At 39.7% G+C, this 22,758-nt stretch overlaps 1 protein-coding gene across 8 annotated transcripts in view; it reads right to left on the reverse strand.

Moving 5' to 3' along the window:
- Positions 1-1,606: 1,606 nt before the first annotated feature.
- The window catches only part of klhl5 (kelch-like family member 5), a 50,719-nt gene continuing 29,567 nt past the window's right edge, over positions 1,607-22,758 (reverse strand). For 4 of the 8 annotated variants that reach the window (XM_067497086.1, XM_067497087.1, XM_067497083.1 and 1 more), the window contains 11 exons: positions 19,398-19,534; positions 18,564-18,760; positions 17,138-17,350; positions 14,579-14,765; positions 12,767-12,991; positions 11,652-11,727; positions 11,182-11,268; positions 9,577-9,651; positions 9,135-9,272; positions 5,028-5,199; positions 1,607-3,947 (listed from right to left, as the gene is read on the reverse strand). In XM_067497086.1, the coding sequence (XP_067353187.1) occupies positions 3,891-3,947; positions 5,028-5,199; positions 9,135-9,272; positions 9,577-9,651; positions 11,182-11,268; positions 11,652-11,727; positions 12,767-12,991; positions 14,579-14,765; positions 17,138-17,350; positions 18,564-18,760; positions 19,398-19,534 (1,564 nt within the window). In that variant the 3' untranslated portion in view covers positions 1,607-3,890. Of the gene's footprint in view, positions 3,948-5,027; positions 5,200-5,333; positions 8,659-9,134; positions 9,273-9,576; positions 9,652-11,181; positions 11,269-11,651; positions 11,728-12,766; positions 12,992-14,578; positions 14,766-17,137; positions 17,351-18,563; positions 18,761-19,397; positions 19,535-22,758 lie in introns of those variants that run through there. The other 4 variants (XM_067497082.1, XM_067497084.1, XM_067497085.1 and 1 more) reach the window with 4 other exon arrangements.

Consider the following 22,758-nt stretch of genomic DNA (forward strand, 5'->3'; position numbering starts at 1 on the left):
AAAATAATATTGTAATCCTACAGTCACTTAAAGTCAGGCATTTATTGTATGTGCAAATAATTTCATGACACAGTCGAATTGTCTTGAGGACCAACCTCATATTTTAGAGGAAATAATCTCAAACTATGTTTTAGTAGTTTATGTGCTGAATCTTAAACCTTATTCTGTTACAACTGGTCCCAAAGGAATATGTTTCTGTACTGTATAAATAATGAACCATGAAGATAATTTTGAAAAAAAGAGATGTCACTGTCTTTACACAACGAATCCAATTGGAGCAAGATGTCTGTGCATATTGCAGGAATAGATTTTGCAGATTATGGCAATAAAAATGAAAGACAAAAATTCTTATATGGGTTGGTTTATGAATAAGTAAAATCTAGATATGCTTCATTAATATGCCACGTACCTTGATGAATCTTGAGATGTTCTGGTTTTGGTCATTATTTCTGCATGAATTTGAAAGAAAATATACAGTAAGAAACTGTCAATCAACAAAGCACCTTATTGCTGCTTTTTCTTACTAGTAATATGCTGTAGAGGCAGATTACAAGGCAAGCCCAACACAGAACTAAAATTGTCCTGAATGTGTTGGCCAATCTGGACAAAGTTACAGGTGACTACTACACATTTCCGTGATTAGGATAATACTGCAACAATATTAATATGCAGTCCTCATCAGCAGTTTCATCAGAGTATGTCCAGTTGTCAATTTTGAAAAGTTGTGTTTTGAATACATTTCTTAAAATTCAGCCTGACAGCTTTGGCATCTTGGGAACCTCTAGATGACTACTATTTAAACAGAGTAGTGTAGAATTGAACCGTGTTTTGCTATGTTTTTGTAGTGACTTACTTTCCAGGAGGTAGGCAATGTAGTAGAATTATAAATAACCTACAGTACCTGGTAAAAGCAGATGTGCGCAGCAATTAACGGCACTAACAGACACTATAGGAAATTTTCAAGGTTTCCTCCACCTATAGTAGAGGCAGCCCTGTCTAGTCTCTTTCTAGATTCTGTCAACTGTGATGGACTCAGGTACCCTTAAGGCAGCAAGACAAGGTCACCAGCATCATTTTTCAGCACTGCCAGGAGCTGTTTGTTAGAGCAAGTTATGATTTAAAGCTCCTGCAATAAATAACAGAGCGAATCAGTTGGCTACCGGCCGCTGTCGCAGGGTTAAAGCATCTGTAAATTGTGAGCGTTCCTCTCCTTCACACACTTGTTTCATTAAGTGAACACTTCAACTTGCAGCTCTGCCTCTGGCTTAGTCTGCAGCTTTTAAGTTGGAGCATCCACACTTTAAATTAATGAGGCTCCACATTTACCCCCTAGGTCCTTAAAATTAATCTAGAGTCTCACTTCTGCAGAAAAACCTGCAGAAACCTGTAATGGCCATTGGTAATGCTTTGGTAGTGATGCTGTTGGAAACATAAAAATTTATTCCATAGTGTAATTTATGACTGGAACAAATGTAATCTGTTTGAAAAAACATTTGTATCATAAACACAATTTAGTTGTTATTGTTAAACTGTTGTGCATTAGTATTTCATAGAGGGCAAACAAACCTGTTAAATCACATCTTGACTTTAATGTATAAAAGACCAGTAACATACATACATACATCATATTACAGCAGCATTTATATTCCTTACATAATTTATACTGTAAAAGAGGAGGTGAATTATTATCGTACAAAAAGAGGAAATGGGCAGCTGTATCATTTCTCACCAAAATTATTATACCTGTTTTACATTTATCTGAATTCATGTTATAAAAAGAAACAGACAATAACACATGTATATTTAGTGGTTATTATATAATATACTGTACAGTACAATGCAATAAGACCACATATTTTATACGTATTTATGTACAACAAATATACTAATATATACCTTGATGTAGAATGTCTGTCTTGTTTATTCTTACCTCTGACTGAAACCAAACATTCTGACAGTATGCAGGTTTAGAAGGGAAGAAAATAGAATAATGCAGTGGTGCATTAGGCTCGAATAAAAATCATCCTAGTTGTGGGGAATTGCTAGTCTGCCCGTCTTTGCTTTTTAGCTGTCATGCCGGCAAATTTGGGAGGCTTTTCAATCTTAGCTGGCTCCTGGGGCACTTGGCTTTCATCTGTGTGGTGAAAGTGTGTGCAATTGTGTGTGTGTGTGTGTGTGTGTGTGTGTTTGTGTGTAAGAGAAAGATATGTCCATGCATTTGTGAAGTGTATCCTAGGGGCTACATTAGCTCTAGATCTGTCAGTACAGACAGGATGACTGCTTTGCCTCTCACTGTTAGGATTTTGCTTTTTGTATATTGGACACAGGAGCAGATTGAATCTAACAGGAAAAACACACAATTACAGAATCATTGTGGCACATCTCAGCATTAAACTTGCATTAAGAATCTATGCACTGTTGAAGTTTCTTGCCATGTACGTTTACATAAACAAGCCCAAAATGTAAACACACAAGGTTGTTGGACTGGATTCATTTTCTGCTCATGTCCTATACTTTGTCTGCAGCAGCCAAAAATGTAATAATGCTTTGAACCCTACATCAAACAAAACATTGGCACTGGCTGGATCAACATTATTAAATTCATGGACTCATTATATGGTCTGTTTTGTATGAGTATACAATTCTGCTATACAACCCAGTGTGATAGCATTTGTGTTTGTGTGTGGTGATTGGATGGTAAATAAGAGAAAGCATCAGGGAATTGAAGAAGTGGTGAGGGAAAAGGGGAAAGATTCTCATTTGAGATAAAAATATAGTCCTTGCAATCTCTGAACACCTGAAAACACATACATGTGTGCACACACGCACACACTAAAAACTTGTGCAGTGAAGAAAAATAAGGTAGCTGTCAGACAGAAAAGCTTAACCCACTGTGTATAAAATCAAGTCAGTAAATAGCTGACCCTGTGCTCTGAGGGAAATTGAAAACAGCATTTCCCGATAGGGATCAACAAAGAGCCACAGTGTTTCTATCAATACACTGGATATACCAGGCTGACCCCAAAAACAGTACTTAATGGACCCCATTTTTGTGATAGCTGGTAGAATTACACAGCTAAACAAAACAAACAATCAATAATTTTCCAATGTAAAAATGCTACAAAAAAATTGCATATCACAGTATTTTTCAGATATGAGCTGATGCAATAGGAAGACATACACACAGAGAAATGATGGCGGTTTTGAAAAGAATAAAGATGCTTACAGTTACAGTATAACTGTTCATAAGGTTGTGCTGATTATGTCAAAATTCTTTCTTTTATCTGTCAGCAGGCAGGAGATGGGAGGAAAAAGGAAAAGAGTACTTGCCAAGAGCAGCATAAAAATAATGGGGAATGTATTAAAATAGCATCAATACACACTATCAGATACTGTTAGGAAAACTAAGAGAATAAAATGATGAGGCATTGAAACTATCCTGACAATCCCACTCTATCTCTCTCACCTTTCTGTCAGCAGAAATAGAAGCTGAAAGCAACCATGTCGGTTTGTGTGTCCCACCTTGTCTACAGAAACAAAATAATAGGCAAGAAGAAAAGGCCAGGAGACAGCTTTTCTGTCATGCTCAGATAAACACTGAAAATTCCTTTTCGCAGCGGGTGTCAGTGGCAGTTCACTTCGGTGGGTGAGCATGTTTAAATATGAAAACTTTATCCAAAAACTCACACACAACCTTACCCTAAACATGAATGAAAATGCTTTTTAAAAAGAGTACAATTGGACTCTGTCAGAGTTTGGAACCAGAAGAGTTTTCTGTAATCACCCTCTGGTTTCCTGGTGTAAAGAGATGGATCACTCCGTATCTCTCGTTGACAAAGAGGAGACTCACTAAGCCAGGTACAGTCAATCGATGATCAAATGTTTGTTTTTCACAGTCTGACGGCAACCACACATGCTCCTGCTCTCCCCAGACACAGAGGTGCTACCTAAAAGTAAGAAAAAACACAAGGTCAGTTACAGCTAAATATTAATGGGTACATATTGAACTTTAAATAAGAGTAATTGTGTGAAATCATGTAATGTTGAAACACTTGAAAATACAATGTTTTAACTATTTATACCTACTCATTACAAATTATCTATGCCTTTTTTCAAACTGTGAGCAGATAACTGGGGGAAAAACAGGTAGGGGAACTGGTTTGTAGTGGAAATCAAGCTACTTGAAAAAGCTAAGTGAAAAAATCTTTAATACTATGCACATCACATTTCGCATCTAGAGGTGCAAAGTGTTGAAAAGCACTGTGGGTTTAATCAAGTGACTCACCAGGTTATCAGTGTGTAATTTGTATAGAGGTGCAAACTAATGAGACCATGTCAAATGCACCATACAGACTCAAGGCATCTAAAGGGGAGAGGAGTCTAACAAGGTGAACCTGAAGGCAACTGAGAAAATAACATAACTCATAAGACAATGGTTTTCGATATAGTTTTACATACCTATAGGTTTTGTCTTACAGATGGGATTCAGGTATGGGGTGGGGACCCATCACACCTCAATATGTCCTCGCCCTCTGTGAAAGTTTAAATGTTCTCTCTTTCAGTAAACCTATACCCTTCTTGCTCACATTATGGTGTATATTTCTACTATGGGATATTTCCTGCAACTTTGGTCTTAAATCTTCTGAGGCTATACTGAAGATGGGTTGCAAACTAAAGACAGACTCCAGCTAAATGAGACTGTTCACCTTTGGAACAGTCCCCTCTACCTCCTGCAGCTGCAGGGACAAGGACAATTCTAGCATGAGGGAAACATGCCTTTACATAACAATGAAAACATACACTGAAGACGAGCCGGAATAATGTCAAACTGTGGCAGTGTTCATATAACAGTCTTATTGGTCTATGTGATACATTCATTTTATTTTTATTTTTTGTATTGTGAATGCGTACATGTGTACATGCTCTTTACACCACTTCTTATTTACACTACACAAGAATGAAGTTTAGTTATTTAAGCCTTTCAATTGTATAGTCGTGTCTGTATGAGTGTGTGTGTGTGTATATACCTGTGTCCACTCGTTTGTCTGTGGGTCATAAGCTTCAACAGTATTGAGATACATCTGCCCATCGTATCCACCCACAGCATAGAGACGGTTGCCAAGGAGACAAACACCAACGGCATCTCTGCTAATGCTCATTGGGGCGACTGCTGTCCATACATCAGTTTGAGGATCATACCTGCACACACGCATTAAATTAATGTAAAAAAATTATTTTTAGACCGCAACGTAGTTTTACGTAAATAATTAAACATTTAGTAAGTGGGGCATTATTCGGCTCCTGTATAAGAGTTACATTAGATCTAAACAAACCTCATGCCTGTAAATTTAGCATGGAGCTAGCTCCACCAGGAAGTCTTCTTCTTCTTTTCCTTTCGGCTGCTCCCTTTCAGGGGTCGCCACAGCGAATCATGTGCCTCCATCTAACTCTATCCTCTGCATCCTCTTCACTCACACCAACTAACTTCATGTCCTCCCTCACTACATCCATAAATCTCCTCTTTGGTCTTCCTCTAGACCTCCTGCCTGGCAGCTCCAACCTCAGCATCCTTCTACCGATAAATTCACAGTTTCTCCTCTGAACATGTCCAAACCACCTCAATCTGGCCTCTCTGACTTTATCTCCAAAACATCTAACATGAGCTGTCCCTCTGATGTACTCATTCCTGATCCTGTCCATCCTCGTCACTCCCAAAGAGAACCTCAACATCTTAAGCTCTGCTATCTCCAGCTCTGCCTCCTGTCTTTTCTTCAGTGCAACTGTCTCTAAGCCGAACAACATTGCTGGTCTCACCACCATCTTGAACACCTTTCCTTTCATTCTCGCTGATACTCTTTTATCACACAACACACCTGACACTTTTCTCCACCCGTTCCAACCTGCCTGCACTCGCCTCTTCACCTCTTTTCCACACTCAACGTTGCTCTGAACCGTTGACCCTAAGTACTTAAAGTCCTGCACCTTCTTCACCTCTGCTCCCTGTAACCTCACCATTCCACCTGGGTCCCTCTCATTGACATACATGTATTCTGTCTTGCTGCGGCTAAGCTTCATTCCTCTGTTTTCCAGAGCAGACCTCCACCTCTCTAGATTTTCCTCCACCTGCTCCCTGCTCTCACTACAAATAACAATGTCATCTGCAAACATCATAGTCCAGGGAGATTCTTGTCTAACCTCATCTGTCAGTCTGTCCATCACCAGAGCAAACAAGAAGGGGCTCAAAGCCGATCCTTGATGCAGACCCACCTCCACCTTGAACTCCTCTGTCACACCTACAGCACACCTCATCACTGTCTTACAGCTCTCATACATGTCCTGCACCACTCTAACATACTTCTCTGCCACTCCAGACGTCCTCATACAATACCACAGCTCCTCTCTCGGCACCCTGTCATACGCTTTTTCTAAATCTACGAAGACACAATGCAACTCCCTATGACCCTCTCTGTACTTCTCCATCAGTGTCCTCAAAGCAAATACTGCATCTGTTGTACTCTTTCTAGGCATGAAACCATATTGCTGCTCACAAATGTTCACCTCTGCCCTTAGCCGAGCTTCCACTACTCTTTCCCACAACTTCATTGTGTGACTCATCAGCTTTATTCCTCTGTAGTTGCCACAGCTCTGCACATCTCCCTTGTTCTTAAAAATTGGTACCAGTACACTTTTCCTCCAGTCCTCTGGCATCCTCTCACTCTCTAAGATCTTGTTAAACAAACTAGTCAAAAACTCTACTGCCACCTCTCCTAGACACTTCCATACCTCCACAGGTATGTCATCAGGACCAATTGCCTTTCTGCTCTTCATCCTCTTCAATGTCCTCCTCACTTCACTCTTACTAATCTTTGCTACTTCCTGCTCCACACCAGTCACCTCTTCTACTCTGGCCAACCTGTACAAATCCACCTCTCCCTCTTTAGTGTCCAACCTAGCATACAAGTCCTCATATGCTCTTTGTTTGGCCTTTGCCACCTCTATCTTCACCTTACACTGTATCTCCCTGTACTCCTGTCTACTCTCTTCAGTCCTCTCAGTGTCCCACTTCTTCTTAGCTAACCTCTTTCTCTGTATACACTCCTGAACTTCCTCGTTCCACCACCAAGTCTCCTTGTCCGCTTTCCTCTTTCCAGATGACACACCGAGTACCCTCCTACCTGTCTCCCTGATCAAATTAGCTGTAGTAGTCCAGTCATCTGGAAGCACCTCCAAACCACCCAGAGTCTGTCTCAGCTCCTCCCTGAAAACTAAACGACATTCTTCCTTTTTCAACTTCCACCACTTCGTCCTCTGCTCTGCCTTAGTCCTCCTTATCTTCCTCAACACCAGCATCATTTTACACACCACCATCCTGTGTTGTCTGGCTACACTCTCCCCTACCAATGCTTTACAGTCACTGATCTCTTTCAGATTACAACGTCTACACAAGATGTAGTCTACCTGAGTGCTTCTCCCTCCGCTCTTGTACGTCACCCTATGTTCCTGCCTCTTCTGAAAGAAAGTGTTTACTACAGCCATTTCCATCCTCTTTGCAAAGTCAGCCACCATCTGACCTTCTGCGTTCCTGTCCTGAACACCAAACCTGCCCATAACAGTCTCATCACCTCTGTTCCCTTCACCTACATGCCCATTGAAATCTGCACCAATGACAACTCTCTCACCTCTGGGGATGCTCTGCATCACTTCATCTAACTCACTCCAGAATTTCTCCTTCTCTTCTAACTCACATCCTACCTGTGGGGCATAACCGCTCACAACATTGAACATCACCCCTTCAACTTCCAGCTTCAGACTCATCAACCTGTCTGATACTCTTTTCACCTCTAGAACATTCCTCACAAAATCCTCTTTCAATATAACTCCTACTCCATTTCTCTTCCTATCTGACCCGTGGTAAAACAACTTGAACCCTGCTCCTAAGCTTCTAGCCTTGCTACCTTTCCACCTGGTCTCCTGGACACACAGTATGTCCACCTTCCTTCTCTGCATCATGTCGATCAACTCCCTAGCCTTCCCTGTCATAGTACCAACATTCAAAGTCCCTACTGTCAGTCCTACATTCTTAGCTTTCCTCTTCTCTCTCTGCCTACGAACACACCTTCCTCCTCTTCTTCTTCGTCTTCGACCAACAGTAGTCCAATTTCCAACGGTACCCTGTAGGTCAACAGCACCGGTGGCGGTCGTTGTTAACCCGGGCCCCGACCGATCTGGTATGGAAGTCTTTGTCACGATTCGCATGTTTGATTTGGCATGTGTTTTACGTCGGATGCCCTTCCTGCCACAACCCTCTGCATTTATCCAGACTTGGGACTGGCACAAGAAGACACTGGCTTGTGCCCCCTTGCGGTTGCATTCTCCACCAGGAAGTGATTTAGGTTATAATTATACAACCAGAACCTGTAAAACTCAACTAAAGAACATGTTCCTCTCTTTTTGAATAAACATAGAGAAGTATAACTATATTTAGAGTTTTAGTATGAGTTAAAATTATTTCTATTATTAAACAACAGCTTAGTGCAGTTACTGTGAGGTTGCCAGGTGTCTATTTCAAAACAAGTGTGATTACTGGTAACATCTGGTGGCACAAAATTGCTGGACAGATTGGTAAACTGCTTGTTGGGGAATTATTATTCCATATAGCTAAAAAACAAGATAGAATGTGTTAATTAGTGAAATTTAGAGGCTCAGGTAGGCAAGCTTTCAAACATTAGAGCAGAAAAGCTAAACAAAGCATTGGATGGCAAGACACATCCAATGGGGTACTGATCTTTCTATCTTTTGCTTAGCAAAAAACTGAGTATACATATTTCTCCTGAACTATTTGCCTATAATGTAAGATTCTTAAAAAACTTTTTCTTGAATTTAAAAATGTTGTGCACATTTGTGCACTGAGGTAGGATTTAAACAAACAAACAAACAAATCTAAAAGTATTAATACACCTATGTTAGGCTCTACTTAGGCTTGTTTTATATTTCTACCAACAAAAACATCACACATCTCTAAATAATTATAATTTAAAACATACCAGAACCACGTTATACACACACTGACTTTTAAAACAGCCTTAACACGAAAGACATAAAATACAACATGATGATCTTAAAAAGACATTTACCTCTCCACACAGTCACTTAACCGAGATGCCAGCGATGAGGCCGGAGCATCATGGCCTCCAATGGCATACAAGAATCCATGCCATGTGGCCACACCCACACCTCCACGTCTTTTAGCCATTGGAGCACACCCATTCCACCTGTAGATGAATGTTGTACCATTAGTAAGAAAAACAAATCCGATTGTCTAAAACACTGTGAATAACCTGCTCAGTTGTGCTTCTTTTTGCTTTGCCTGGGACTAATAAGAATTCTCTCTCAGCTTTTCAAGGAGAAGACTATAGAAAACTATAGAAGAACACTATAATAAACACAGTTTATAAACTGAGGATGTTTGAACTTTGATGTGTGGTCACATAATCCATAAAAGCACAGAGCTGCAGACAAGAAATAAAGCATAAGATGAAAATTAATACTGGTCAAATGAAGTCCCTTATTTCCGACCTGTTGGTATGGGGGTCGAAACACTCCACTGAACGCAGGCAGGATGAGCCATCACGACCTCCTACTGCATACAACCTGAAGAAAATAGACGTGTTATCCCCCTGGACACACACACACACACACAAAAAAAAACAAACACTTTTGTGGACTGTGGAGCTCCACTAAAATTTATTGACAGGGAAACAGTGTATGTGCTGTGCCGGTCTTTGGGGGACAAAGTCCAAATCTATTCAGCCAACACTTGTCGGGTGTCACAACCATGAGCAGCCACTAAGTGTGTGTATGTACACAAATATTATACATGGATGTGGATTTGGGAGGGCGAAGAAAGTGCATCAGGACCAGTCGAGCAAGTAATGAGCTCTCTTAGGCAAACAGCCCAGAGAATACACATGCAAAGACACGCATACACTCACACAAACGCAAGACACATACACAAACTGCTGAGCATAGTTAGCACAAATCAGTTGTTTTTGTATTAATTAGCATTTAAAAAGCCTTTCTCTGTAGCTTCTTTTGGAGGCACAGAGTAATACAAACAATGTTGCAACTTTATAATTTTAATAACTTCTCGTGTTTGCTGCTGGGACAAATGGGGGATGTAAACCTTAGATTATTCTAGTTCACCAGTAATGTGTGCATATCTATGTGTGTGTGTTCATCTGTGAGCACCGTGACCTTTAATGTTTGATATGACAATGTGTGCCGGAAGTGAAGCATTTCCCTACACACCAGTAATGTCGAGTTTAGCTGCAGCATTAAAACAGTTTAGTCTGAAGCCATGCAAAGGTTCTACAAAGCAAAACAGATTTTATTTATTTTGACTATTTGTAGGGTATGCAATTCCTACAGTACAAACTATAACAGGACATGTACATGCAGGATTGCAGATTTATCTGTACAATATGTGTACAGTTTTACACTAGAAAAAAAGGTCTGCACATTCACACACACAGGATATTTAATGTATTTATTTAAAAATTATAGCATGGAACAAAGAAGTCCATTTTGAGTATGCCTTGTTCAGTGTAGAACAATTCAGTTGAATGTTACCTCTGGCTTCTTTAATCAGGGACCCAAATCTGTCTTACTAAATATCCCACAAGGCCCTATCTCAATCCACCAGCCATAAAAAAATAAGACAAGGAGGCAAATGTTGGTGATTCGTTAAATGACTCTCATTGTTGATGAAGAGCTCAAGCGATTATTGTACATTTGGATAAAATCTTTGTGATTTCCCCAACATGGACTAACAGGTAATTTTTAGTTAAACACAAGAAAAGAAACTTCAGTGCATGTGGACTTCCAGGTGGACATTGCCTTTTCCCTGGCTGAGTGTAGTGTAATTTACAACCACAGTTGTACAGTTCAATCTTAACTATTAACTATTACATTCAATAATTTAGTGATATAACTGTCCATAATGCCTCACAATAAATTAAGCATAGGAACAAGAACAGAAGGTCATCTAAACATCCCTCCATAGTGAACACAACTGGGTTCAGTCATATAATTAATATTTAACTCAGACATAGTGTAGATGTGTAACACTACTGTATGTGTGTGTGTGTGTGTGTGTGAGTGTAGACTTGTGTAGTCACTTACTTGCTGTTGAGTACAGCTACCCCCACTGTGCTTCTGGGGGTAGCCATACTTGCAACAAAGCTCCACTGTCGAGCTTGAGGGTCCCACCTAGAAGATAAGGTGTAAACATGTTTTTAGTGTTGCACATTATGCAGTAGAGGTGCAAGAATTAGTCTATAATATTATTAGTGAACGTACAGAAAATACATTAATAACCATTTTGATAATTATTTAGTTACGTTGAGTCATTATATAAGAAAAAAATGCAAAAAAAAAAATATCATTGGTTGCAACTTTTTAAAAGGTAACATTTGCTGATCTACTAATATAAACTGACATTTTTAATCTTTAGACTCTGGATAACTGATGGATGGATGAGCATTTTCACTATTATCTGTCCTAATATAGTTAATTCATCAAATACGTTTAGTATTTTGGGTGAACTGTCCCTTTAATCAGGGTGCTAATAGCTGTATGCAGTATCCTCTCACCTTTCCACTGTACTGAGGTAACTCCAGCCATCATGTCCTCCTACTGCATACATGGGCCCCTCCAGAACAGCTACACCTGCAGTACACAATCACATGATTAAGTCATGGCAACCTACTATCAGCTTGAGCCTCATTTCAGAGATGAACTTTGTCAGGAGAGGGTGTACAGTATGTGTAAAATGTCTGTATTATGTGCGTGAGCTCGTGCTTCCAGCACACAGCTTTGTCTTGAATCGTCAGGAGGATTTAAAGTGAGCGAATGGGCATGTTGACGACCTTTCTATCCTTCACTGTGCTTGCAGTCAAGTGATAGAACCTTCTTTTTTTAGATGCACAGTTCTGATATGCTGTAACAGTTTCCCACAGCTTGAGTTTTCTAACATGTTGTGACTCCTGTGAGCGCTGATTGCCCAATGAAATTGATTCGATTTTCACACTTGAGGACACTTCTCACTTGGGCGATCCCCTGCTGTGAGTTACATGCCAAAAACGCCACTCCAAACAATGTCCGAGGCCGAATTCTAGCTTAAAAAAATACAAAACAAAAAATCAACACATTTAGTTTAAGGGGTGTGGGTTTTTAATTTTGTGTGCAGCCACGCTCAGGGCATTAAGTGTGCAGAGTTAACAGCATGTTAATGCCTCCATGCTTGATGGATTTATTTGCCAGAACATCTGTGCTGCCAGATGTGTGTATGTATCCCCACTTCTCCTCAAACAATCAAATGTTGTCAGTGGAATAATAGGCTTGCACTGAAAATTAGGAAAAACAAGAGCAATGGGTTGAATCCCCTCTGTGTCCTTGAACATGACACTAAATCACATACTATCTGCTTGTGAGGCACTGTTCTATTGCTGAAACTGACCTCATTGTGAAAAGACAAATTTCCAGCAAGGATTGATAAAATATCACAAACATATTTCTTAAAGTATTACTTTTCTCTAAAACTGTTTTTGAGTACTGAAATTCTCAAAATTCAAAAAATGTTAAATAACCCTGGTACAAATAGCTAATCTGTGACCAGCCAGTTTCAACATAAGAACTGAATAAAAAAAAGGTTTGTGATCTTTCCAACACACTTACATCTAATTTGTGGTTAAAACAACACACTTACCCAGGCCATGCCTATGTGTAGACATTGGAGGCATGACGCTCCAGGTTTTGCTGTGCGGGTTATAACATTCCACAGTGTTGAGGGTCTTGAGTCCATCTCGACCTCCCACTACATACAGACGGCCATCAAGGACAGCTACACCAAACTGCAGTCTCCGTCCACTCATGGTGGCAACCTGCTTCCATGTGTCGCGACGCAGACAATACTGCTCTATACTGGTTGCCCCTAAAAAGACAAACACAAAAAAACAAGTTGGTTCATTCTGCTCTTTAATTTGCACCTTTTCACAATGTAACTGTCCGCCTGCATACAATAAAGCATTTGGCTGGATACCGATACTTGTTTTTTATCCATACTTACTTGGCAAGATCTATTTTATCACTTTCAAATTTGAGCTCTGATTATAACTGCCGTAGCTGGTCATGAGATGCTTTTGGTATGGTTTTTAGGATTATTTATTCAGTGGGAAGCACAGTGGTGGAGTGGGTAGCGCTGCAGCCCAGCTAGAAGGTCCCCGGTTTGAATCCCTGGCCAGATGTGGTCTTTCTATGTGGCGTTTGTATGTTTTCCTCATGCTTCCCTGGGTTTCCTCTGGGTACTCCAGTCTCCTCCCACAATCCAAAGGTATGCATGTTTAATTGGTGACTCTAACTGTCCGTAGGTGTGAATGTGAGTGTGAATGGTTGTCTGTCAGTGTCTCTCTGTGTTGGCCCATGTCAAAGGTTGCTTGACAGATGAATGCTCCTGGCCTTGATAATAAGTGGCCTTGCGGGGATAATAAGATAAAGGCTTTGTGATTCTGAAATGATTTTTTTTATTAAATGAGATGTTAAGTCCTACTTATGTTTTTCCTAAAGAGAAAATTTCATGTGAAATTTATTTTCTGTATTAAAACAATGTGCTTCCATTTTATAATCATTTAATATTTTATTAGTTAAACCAAATGAAATATTCTGCAGACTCATATGACATTTCTCTAATAAATAACTAAGGATTATGAAGTTTTTTGTGGAACCTGTTTTAAAGAGATGCAGGGGGGCAGCTGTGGCTCAGTTGGTAAAGGCAGTTGTCCACAAACCACAGGGTTAGTGGTTCGATCCCCGGCTTTATGTCAAAGTGTCTCTGGGAAAGACACTGAACCCCTAACAGCCCATTCCCCTCCCCAGCTGTGCAGTGCTGGTCCAAGCCCGGTAGAAATTGGGGAGGGTTGGGTCAGGAAGGGCATCCGGTGTAAAAACTGTGCCAAATCCACATGCGGACAAAGATCCGCTGTGGCAACCCTGAACTCACGTGATAAGCCGAAAGGACAAAAAAAAAAAAAGTTTTAAAGAGGTGCATATTCGACAGAAGTTTTACAACATTCATAAAGGTAAGATTTATTGCAGGGGTGTTGTGTTAAACTGCTTTTCTTTTAGATAGGTGTAACTAATTACCTGGAGATATATAATAGTTTCTATATATACAGATCACGCATAACATTTTGCTCACCTTTGCAATTTAATGCAATCCAATACAGAATTCTAATGTTTTGGACATGTTTTATTGAAAATGAATGAGGTGGCCAAAACTTTAGAACCATCTCGTCTTTTAATGCACTGCAACACGACTCCACTAACCACTTTGACCTCAAAACACATAGTAGAATTATCACCTTTCTGACAATTTCAACCTTTAAACTTAAAAATTATAACCTTGTAAAAGTAGAATTCATGGTTGAGTCACTGTATTGCATTGCATTAAATTGCGCAGGTGGTCAATTGTTATGTCTGATCAGTGTATATGTGTGTGGATTAGTAGAAGTGACTGACTGACCTTTGGTGGCATCCATGCCCCCCACGGCAAACATGACGCCGACAGTGGCCTTGCGGGGATGAGTGCGAGGGCTCTGAAGCAGTGGACGGCACTGGGGTAATAGATGATATTTCATACCCTCCATCAGCAGACGCTGGCACTCCACACTGTCCCGGAGCAGAGGGTTTGACTCCAGGTCTGCCAAGAACTAAGCACAAACAAAGGGACATGTGACAACTGCTATCAACGAACAGCTGAAACAAATGCAGGGTGCGTGTAGAGCAATGTGGGTTATAATGTCATCACTGATGGTGGAGGTCTGAGGGTCAAAAGAAAGCTGTTTTCTCATTGACTGACAGATTAGATCAGATCAGGCCAGACTAGAAGTTATTACTGCACGGGCTCACACTCACTCTCACACACACACACATCTTCTGCTCCAATAAAGGAATAATCTGCCCTACACATCTCATCAGTTTTGCAGTCCATACCCATCCCACACAAACGCACACACACACACACACACACACACACACGGGCTGCAGAATCCACCAGTCTGTCAACAGAAAATCATGTTTTCACTCAAGGTAAGAGTTACATGATTTACATTTAGATAGGCATGTGTTTGCACATGTATGTTCCAGATGAAAACCATTCCAGAGAAGCCAGATTTTTATAAAAAAAAAAAAATGTCCTTTAGTTTCCAAACTGTGTGTGTATACAATTTATTCGTGTAGTGTTTGGATTTAATTATTATAACTATTATTTAAGTATATATTTACACTAATTTCTCATATTTACAGTAACTTTCTATCCTGTCCTCCATTGCTTCCACAATCACAAAAGCCAAATAATCAGCTTGGTCACTAAACATAAAATGCATTTTCCCATTAAATATATGTATGGCAAATGGATAAGTAGCTTACACACCAGGGTGAATCAACACAATCATTGCATACAAACACAGAGGAACAAATTTATGGTGGGGTCAATTTTGACATTCATTTGTGTATGGGTGTTGAAAGAGTAGGACAGCTATTTAACCACCATGCTGTGGGGGATTGTATCTGGAGCATAAGATGACTTTCAAGGCATTGCAGATTCTCCTCTCAGTCCTCTCCCTTTACCCCAGGTTGGGTAGAGAAAAAGTTGTGCTACCCTCTTTTCTTTCACCTCACACTTAAGCCTTCGCAAACCCCCCAACACACACAAAATATCAGTCGATACAATAATTGACAACAACTTGGGTGGATAGTAGGCATTGTTTAAATTGCTGACTTCTTCAAATTAATTTTTCTGTTTCCATTTGTGTACATAAAAGGAAAACAAAATGAATGTCTTCCAGAAGAGACAATGTTAAAGCATATGCTCTTATCCCTATATTTGAACAATTATCGGAACAAATATAAATTCACTAGATTTCTGACATGGTCAGTCAACATATAGAAAGAGAAATTGTTTTCTAGCATGACTGTGCAGGTACTACCTGTATACTGTCTTTCTTCTGGTAGTGTGATTTACAGTCACAGATACTCTACTAATAAGATTAGACAAAATGTTTGAGTCTATGTGTGACAGTGGCAATGAGTAGCAGGGATTAAAGGAATTAATCTGGCGAATCGACATCCTCTTGATGAGTTCTCAAATTGTGGCCTAGATAAAGACCTGACTAAATGGTTGATAATTATTGAGTGGTTGATTGTGGAAAATGTATTCCTTGTTTTGTTATATTTTACAGCCCATAAGGTTGCTGAATGTTATTTCATTTGTCTGTTAAGTATGGTGGGGTTCCTGGGGGTGATAATTTGTTAAAGGTGGAATTAACCCTCACTGTAGTGTGTTGCTGTTTCACTGCTTTCACTGCTCTCTGCCAAGCATCTGATGCATGTTGTAGCTACTTGTGATTTTAACAGACCAGGGCAGAGTCATTTTTTGTGTTCATACTGTATGCCGCACAAACGCAAAAACATGGATATGTATGATGCAAGCAGGGAAAAATAGAAAGAGGTTGGAAGGGCTACAAGAGCAGTTTTATGGCTATAGTTTCTTTAGATATAGTAAGGAAAATTACTAATGAGGGAGATGAAAGAACAGATTATTTAGCTACAGTTAAGGGAGATATCACACTTAATTAGGGTTTAAAGCCTGTATGTGCGTTTGGGTATGTGAACATTGAAAAGCCCTAAGCAATAACTAAGGTTGTGCCTCTAAACTTTTCAGCATCATATTACCAGCTATATACACTGCTACACCTGATAGGAAGGAAATCAGATGAAAAGATCTGCACACACACATAACACATCCCTCTCTCTTTTTCCAATATACAGTACACATAAACACTTACACAAACACAACAAAGATAACGCACAACATCTGTAATGGTTGTGATCTACATAGTGTAATGGCTATAGTCTCTCTAATTGCTTAAGAGCCAGGAAGAGGTAGAGAAGCACAAAGAAAAGACAGGGTGTAAGACAAATCTGGCCATGCAAAACTCAAAACAGTTGAGAAGGATCAAGTGATTCCACTATTTAGTCAGGAAAATAAAGTCATATGTCAAGAACCATTTCCAGTTCTCACTTGTGGCTGCAGCAGCGGCAGTCGAATATGAGCCAGCAGTAAGGGCAGGTGGCGTTGTCGAGTGGCAGCATCATGGTGGACCCATGATAACAAAGAAGTTACCACTGTTTCCTCATCAGGAACATTGATGTCATCAGATGTCAGCAGCCTCTCCATTTCCTCCACTGGGAGCAGCAGGAACTCCTGGCCTCCAACTACTTCTAAAAAGTGTTCCTGATGAACAGAGAGAGGGAGGAGATGTGGAAAATGAAAAAAAAAGAATTGCAGAAAAAAAGAGGGGACCAGAAAGTTGAAAAAACAATAGGAGGATTTGAGTGGAAAGAGGAAAAGGATCAAAGGTTGGTAAGAGGCAAGGAAAGAGGATAACAGAGAGGAAATTTGGGAGAAAGGCCAGAGTTTGAAGAGAAAAGGTTGGAATGATTCAGTGGGGTAAGATGAGGAGGTTGCTGAAAAGTAAAGAGCAGGTATGCAGCTAACAGCCATTCTCATAATCGTATTATTATCAGGAAAATGTATTCTGCAACTCACTGAGGTGGAAGGTAGAAATTTTATCCTGTTAACAATTCAAAACCTAGTAGTGAGTGAATTAACCTTTGTTGGAAATGAAATCCTGTTAAATGAACATTTCCTTCAGTTTTTGACTGCATTACACTTAATAACTGTATATATTTGTGGCAATTGTGAAAAAAAGATGATGGCAAAGGTAGGAAAGGTGCGTTACTGTGAGTACATTTTGCAATAGAAATTGGAGATGTTTTTCTTATTTTGAGAAAACTTATTATTATTATCTGAGGGAATGAAAATTTTGGTCATAAATCATAAATTTGGTCATAAATCAATCATTTTAAACAAACTCTAATACATGGGATGTACTAATCCTGTGAGCTGTGAATATGTATGTACTGTAGTTATGTGTATGTAAGTGAATTCTAAACACATGCAGCCAGTCACACACATAAAACTGTCTCTATGGCATAATTACCCCAGATTAAAGTTGAACAATTTTCCACTTAGAGAGAAAAAAAAAGAGGGAAACAGTGACACCGACAGAAGCAGACACACAGAGGGAGGCATGGTGAAGTAAAAGGCACATAAAAACAGGAGAGGACAAGAAAAGAAAAAGAATAATCAAGTCCATGAAGGAGTTATTTCACCATTACCATAGCAACCCTGTGCTGAAAGCAGCCATTGTGACAATAATGGTGTGTAGTGCAATGTGAAAGAGGAACCGTTTTGTTACCAAGAATAACACAAAATCTTGAAAATGGCCAAAGTCTAACTGGGAAAAGGGGTATATAGGTGGAGACGAATAGGTATTAGAGCTTTCAAACTCTACCACGAATCTACAAAATAATTTTTTAGATCTGGACTTCCCCAAGCAGGCATTTTATTCATCATCTTGTGGTGTCACTGGAGGTATACCCACCATAGTGTAGGCATGAGCAGCCCTCTGCAGGTCATGACAGCCCTGGGCATCTGCGTAGGAGCGGATGCCCAGACAGTTGGAGGGGTGGAGCTGCTTCATGAGAAAGGAGCAGCAGGCCTGAACCACGGACGACAACTGTAGAAGACAAGAGGCTGACAGCAGAGACTCAATGGTGTCCTCCCTCAACTCGAGACGGCCTGGCCAACAGAGATAAGGAATAGAAGTGGAGGAGGAGAGACAATGACAGATAAGACATCACAAAAGGACTGTGGATTAAACATCTTTGAGGTTTCCTATTTAATTTGAAATCAAGAGCCCTTTGTTTGAGTTGAGATAAGCACAACCTCAACTCAAATAAATGGTCCATTTATGTTTCAGCTGGGACCAAAATTATTCAGTCACCATAGTATGACTATCTTTTCTATCCTAAGTTAATGCTGTTAATACAGGCATAAGGAAAGCCCAATATGCAACATCTGAATAACACTTTTCCAACATTATTGCTGAAGCTGATGCAAAATGTTAAAGGGTAAGGTTTGGATTATAAAATGTTGTGTCAACAAATCCCATAAAATTACCAAATTCCAAATAAAAAAGTTAACACTCAAACGGGAGTAAGGAATATTTTTGGAGACAGTCCCATCTGTGGGGCAGAGGAAAAAAATATCAGACTTTGGCTCAATACAATGCTGGTTTAAGACTTTTTTACAAAGCTTTCTGACAATACGAAACATAATAACTTATAGATAGCTTATATAACAATTTGATCATATCCAAGAATATACTGCAGTATGTCATTTCTTCTTGAGAAAGGAGCTATATGAATGTGTGTACCTGTGTATGCATATTGCACCAGAACCCACAACGCATCAGGGTCTACTCCTTCCATCTTAACCTCGTCCTGCTTGGCTTCCCGCACATCACTAGTGAACATGGCCGCAAAGTAGTCTGACACGGATGAGAGGACCAGCCTGTAAGAGGAGAGTGTGGAGCAGCATTTAGAGAGGATGAACAACTGTAATGGAGGAGCAAACTACTCTGACTTTGCTGAGCAGACGAGACTTGACTGACAAGGAGAAGGTGAAGAACAGAGATGGAAAAGGCAGATTGGAAAGGATGATACCACAAGACAACACATGCCATTACCATACTGTAAATATGTCAGATTAAATATTAATTTAGCAATTATCTGTAAGCATTAGATCGTGGTCCAGCAATTACCACTTTCAGATAAAGTGATAAGATTAGATTCAGGCATGTTGTTGAGCAGTATATAAACTTACAACCATATTCTTAATCTGTGCAATATGTGAAAGTGACCAATATAGCTGCAAGGCAAAGGGTCACAAGAGAAATGTATTTTGTAGTGGTAATTTTTACTAATATAATTATTCTTGCAGATAATTTTATATTAAAAAAATTATCTACAAGAGTAAAATCTATGCACTAGCAGAATGGGTACAATGTGTGTTGGGGGGGCATCTCTAGTTATGAGTTAGGGGTGCAGCATCATCAACACTGTTGTAGGACGGGAAGTACAGTAGAGCAGGAATGTTAGAAGTCAACACTAAATACAGTAAGTAACCAAAACAAACACGTTAGATTAACAGAGGCCACAAAACAGAAAGAATATAGGATGTAATAATGTTAACATATTATTATAGAGGGTATTATATAAGGAAGACAATTGTACGTGTATGTAATATAAAGTATAAAACAATGTATTAAGTCATCTGACTTTTCCTAAAAAAATAATTCACATCATAATGAGACTGTAACCATGTATAGTGCTCTCTGATGAGATGTTAGTAGAAGTAGAAGAACTCTGCAAACAAAAGCCTGAGATAAGCCTTAGGCATCTCCAGATGTTTGGGTATACTGAGCTCATTGAGATTAAAAGCTGGTGTCCTCAGATATTTAATTATGCACATGCACACAAGCTTTCTTTGTCTCACTCATACACACACACACACACACACACACACACACACACACTCACACACCCAGACCAACAACAACCAATGCCAAAAAAAGCCCCAACCTTAGCCACATCAACTCCTTGCAAATGCATGTCAATCAACACAGACAGAGAGGGAAATGAAAACAATACATGTGTCAACCTCAGCAGTTAAGCTCAAGGAAGACAGACAAAGAGAAAAGGATTTAAAAAGAACTTTTAAAGGTGAGAATCTTAAGGTCATAAATGCCAGTTAATTAATTCTCATCACAACAGTCCATCTTCCTGCTCACGGTGATGTTTTGTAAATTAGGTAGTAACAGCCTGAAGGATGCAAAATAACAGTAACATATGCAGTAGTCCTCTCTGTCACTGCAGTGCTTAGCATTTCTGATGTTCTGGTAAATAAACCGATTTTGATCAAGTTCACATTACAGCTCTGCTGTTGTGTGCTCAATTTAACTGTTGCGTGTTGAATCCTAAGTCAATAGGCAACAGACCTGAATATGTGCTTTTGCACACTGAATATGTAAATGTTTTGTAAGTGTGTTTAATCTATCTCATTACTTAGCGGGACTCTGGGACCTTGACAGATAACTTGAAGCACAGACAAGCAGTGTGTGTGTCTCTAAGACATGAAAATACAATATCGTCACCAGGAAGTTGTTTCACAAGTAATTTAGTCAGGTATCTAGGTATCTCACCCTTATCTGTCTCTATTTTCGCCGACACACACACACACACAAACACACACACACACACACACAATTTCTACTTCTTAATTTTTCATGTGGGTCTCCATCTGACTCAGGCTATATGCAGCAGCAGATTATTTACACACATACACAAATACACTGTGCTGAAGACAGAGACATGACAGGCAGTGTGTCACACTTTAATGGGAAGACAAAATGCCAGAGTGAGCAAAGCAGGAAACAGATGAGCTGGACTCAGGAAAAAAGGGCAAGAGCTGGAAACAGAACACTGTGTATGTTTTTGTGGATATGCTGCTTGGTATATTGATGCATCAGTGGAAAAAGAGAGAGGGAAACATAACAGGAGGGGTACTAAGAGAAACTTGTTCAACTAATGTCACTTCTCTTTATACTTAAAAAAGAGGTAGAGAATATAGGATTAATCTTTGATTATAGTTATAACAATCATGTGGCTCTGGGCCTGTCACTACTGGATAAATTGCCAGAAGATGAATCCCAATGACTCTGGTGTTCCCATGACCTTTCATCTAATTCCAGGAGGTCAAAGTTTTTACTTATCCAGTGAAACTTTACTGTACCTCTACATCTTGCTAAAGGTTTGTACAGACATTCAAGGTCCATGGTAAATCCATGGTAAGTGCACTGCTAGGAATTAACTACTAACTATATCCATTAGAAATAAGCAGTTTTACAAAGTCCAAGAGGCCTACTAAGCATGTTCAGTGTATTTTTTTGTTTGTGCATATAAGTCAGAGAGTGAGAAAGAATGAGAGAGAGGGAAGGAGAGAGGGTGCATGCTTTGTTCTCAAAAAAGTGCTTTTATCCTACACATACAATAAATCAATTGCAAACAAAACAGCCACTTTCAAACAAAGATGTCTTACTCCCACCCTCTCGCTGGCACACACACACACACACACACACTCAACACACATACTGTACACACAACTTCTGATGCAGGCACACTCTTTCACACACACCATTAAAATTCTCATGCAGCAGGGTTTTCTGTTTGTCACCATCTGTGCCTGGAGGACTTAATCAAACGAGGTAAAAGAAGAAGGCAGTGAGAGAAAAGGAGTCTTTCTCCTGGTGAAGGGCCGCTCTTCTGTCTCATCCTTGTGCAGATGGACTGTGCTGCTGCACCAGTGGCCACATGCCCAGAGAGCAACAGTGAGTAGTGGGGGCTATGAGGTGGATGGCATGTGTGTTTGTTTTTGATCCATGATTCAGAGGCTCATTTGACTCAGTGTGATACACAGAGACTACAACAATAAAAAGGAGAATTTTATAAGCATGACTGCAGGTCTGTGCAAAAGATTATTTCCAAATAGTATTGTTTGTATGCAGTATGAATCGTCTTGTCTGTGTGTTTGCAAACATGTTAATATGTTGTAGTGAATGCATCAGTGCTTTATGCTGCAGTAAAAGCTGAAGCATCTGCATGGGACTGCATATTAGAAAGTTTGGATTTAGCGCTGCAGCTATTAGGTCCTGTATTTACATTACTGATTACTGAAAA

The sequence above is a fragment of the Channa argus genome, chromosome 3, assembly GCF_033026475.1.
Source record: "Channa argus isolate prfri chromosome 3, Channa argus male v1.0, whole genome shotgun sequence".
Taxonomy (NCBI): Eukaryota; Metazoa; Chordata; class Actinopteri; order Anabantiformes; family Channidae; genus Channa; species Channa argus.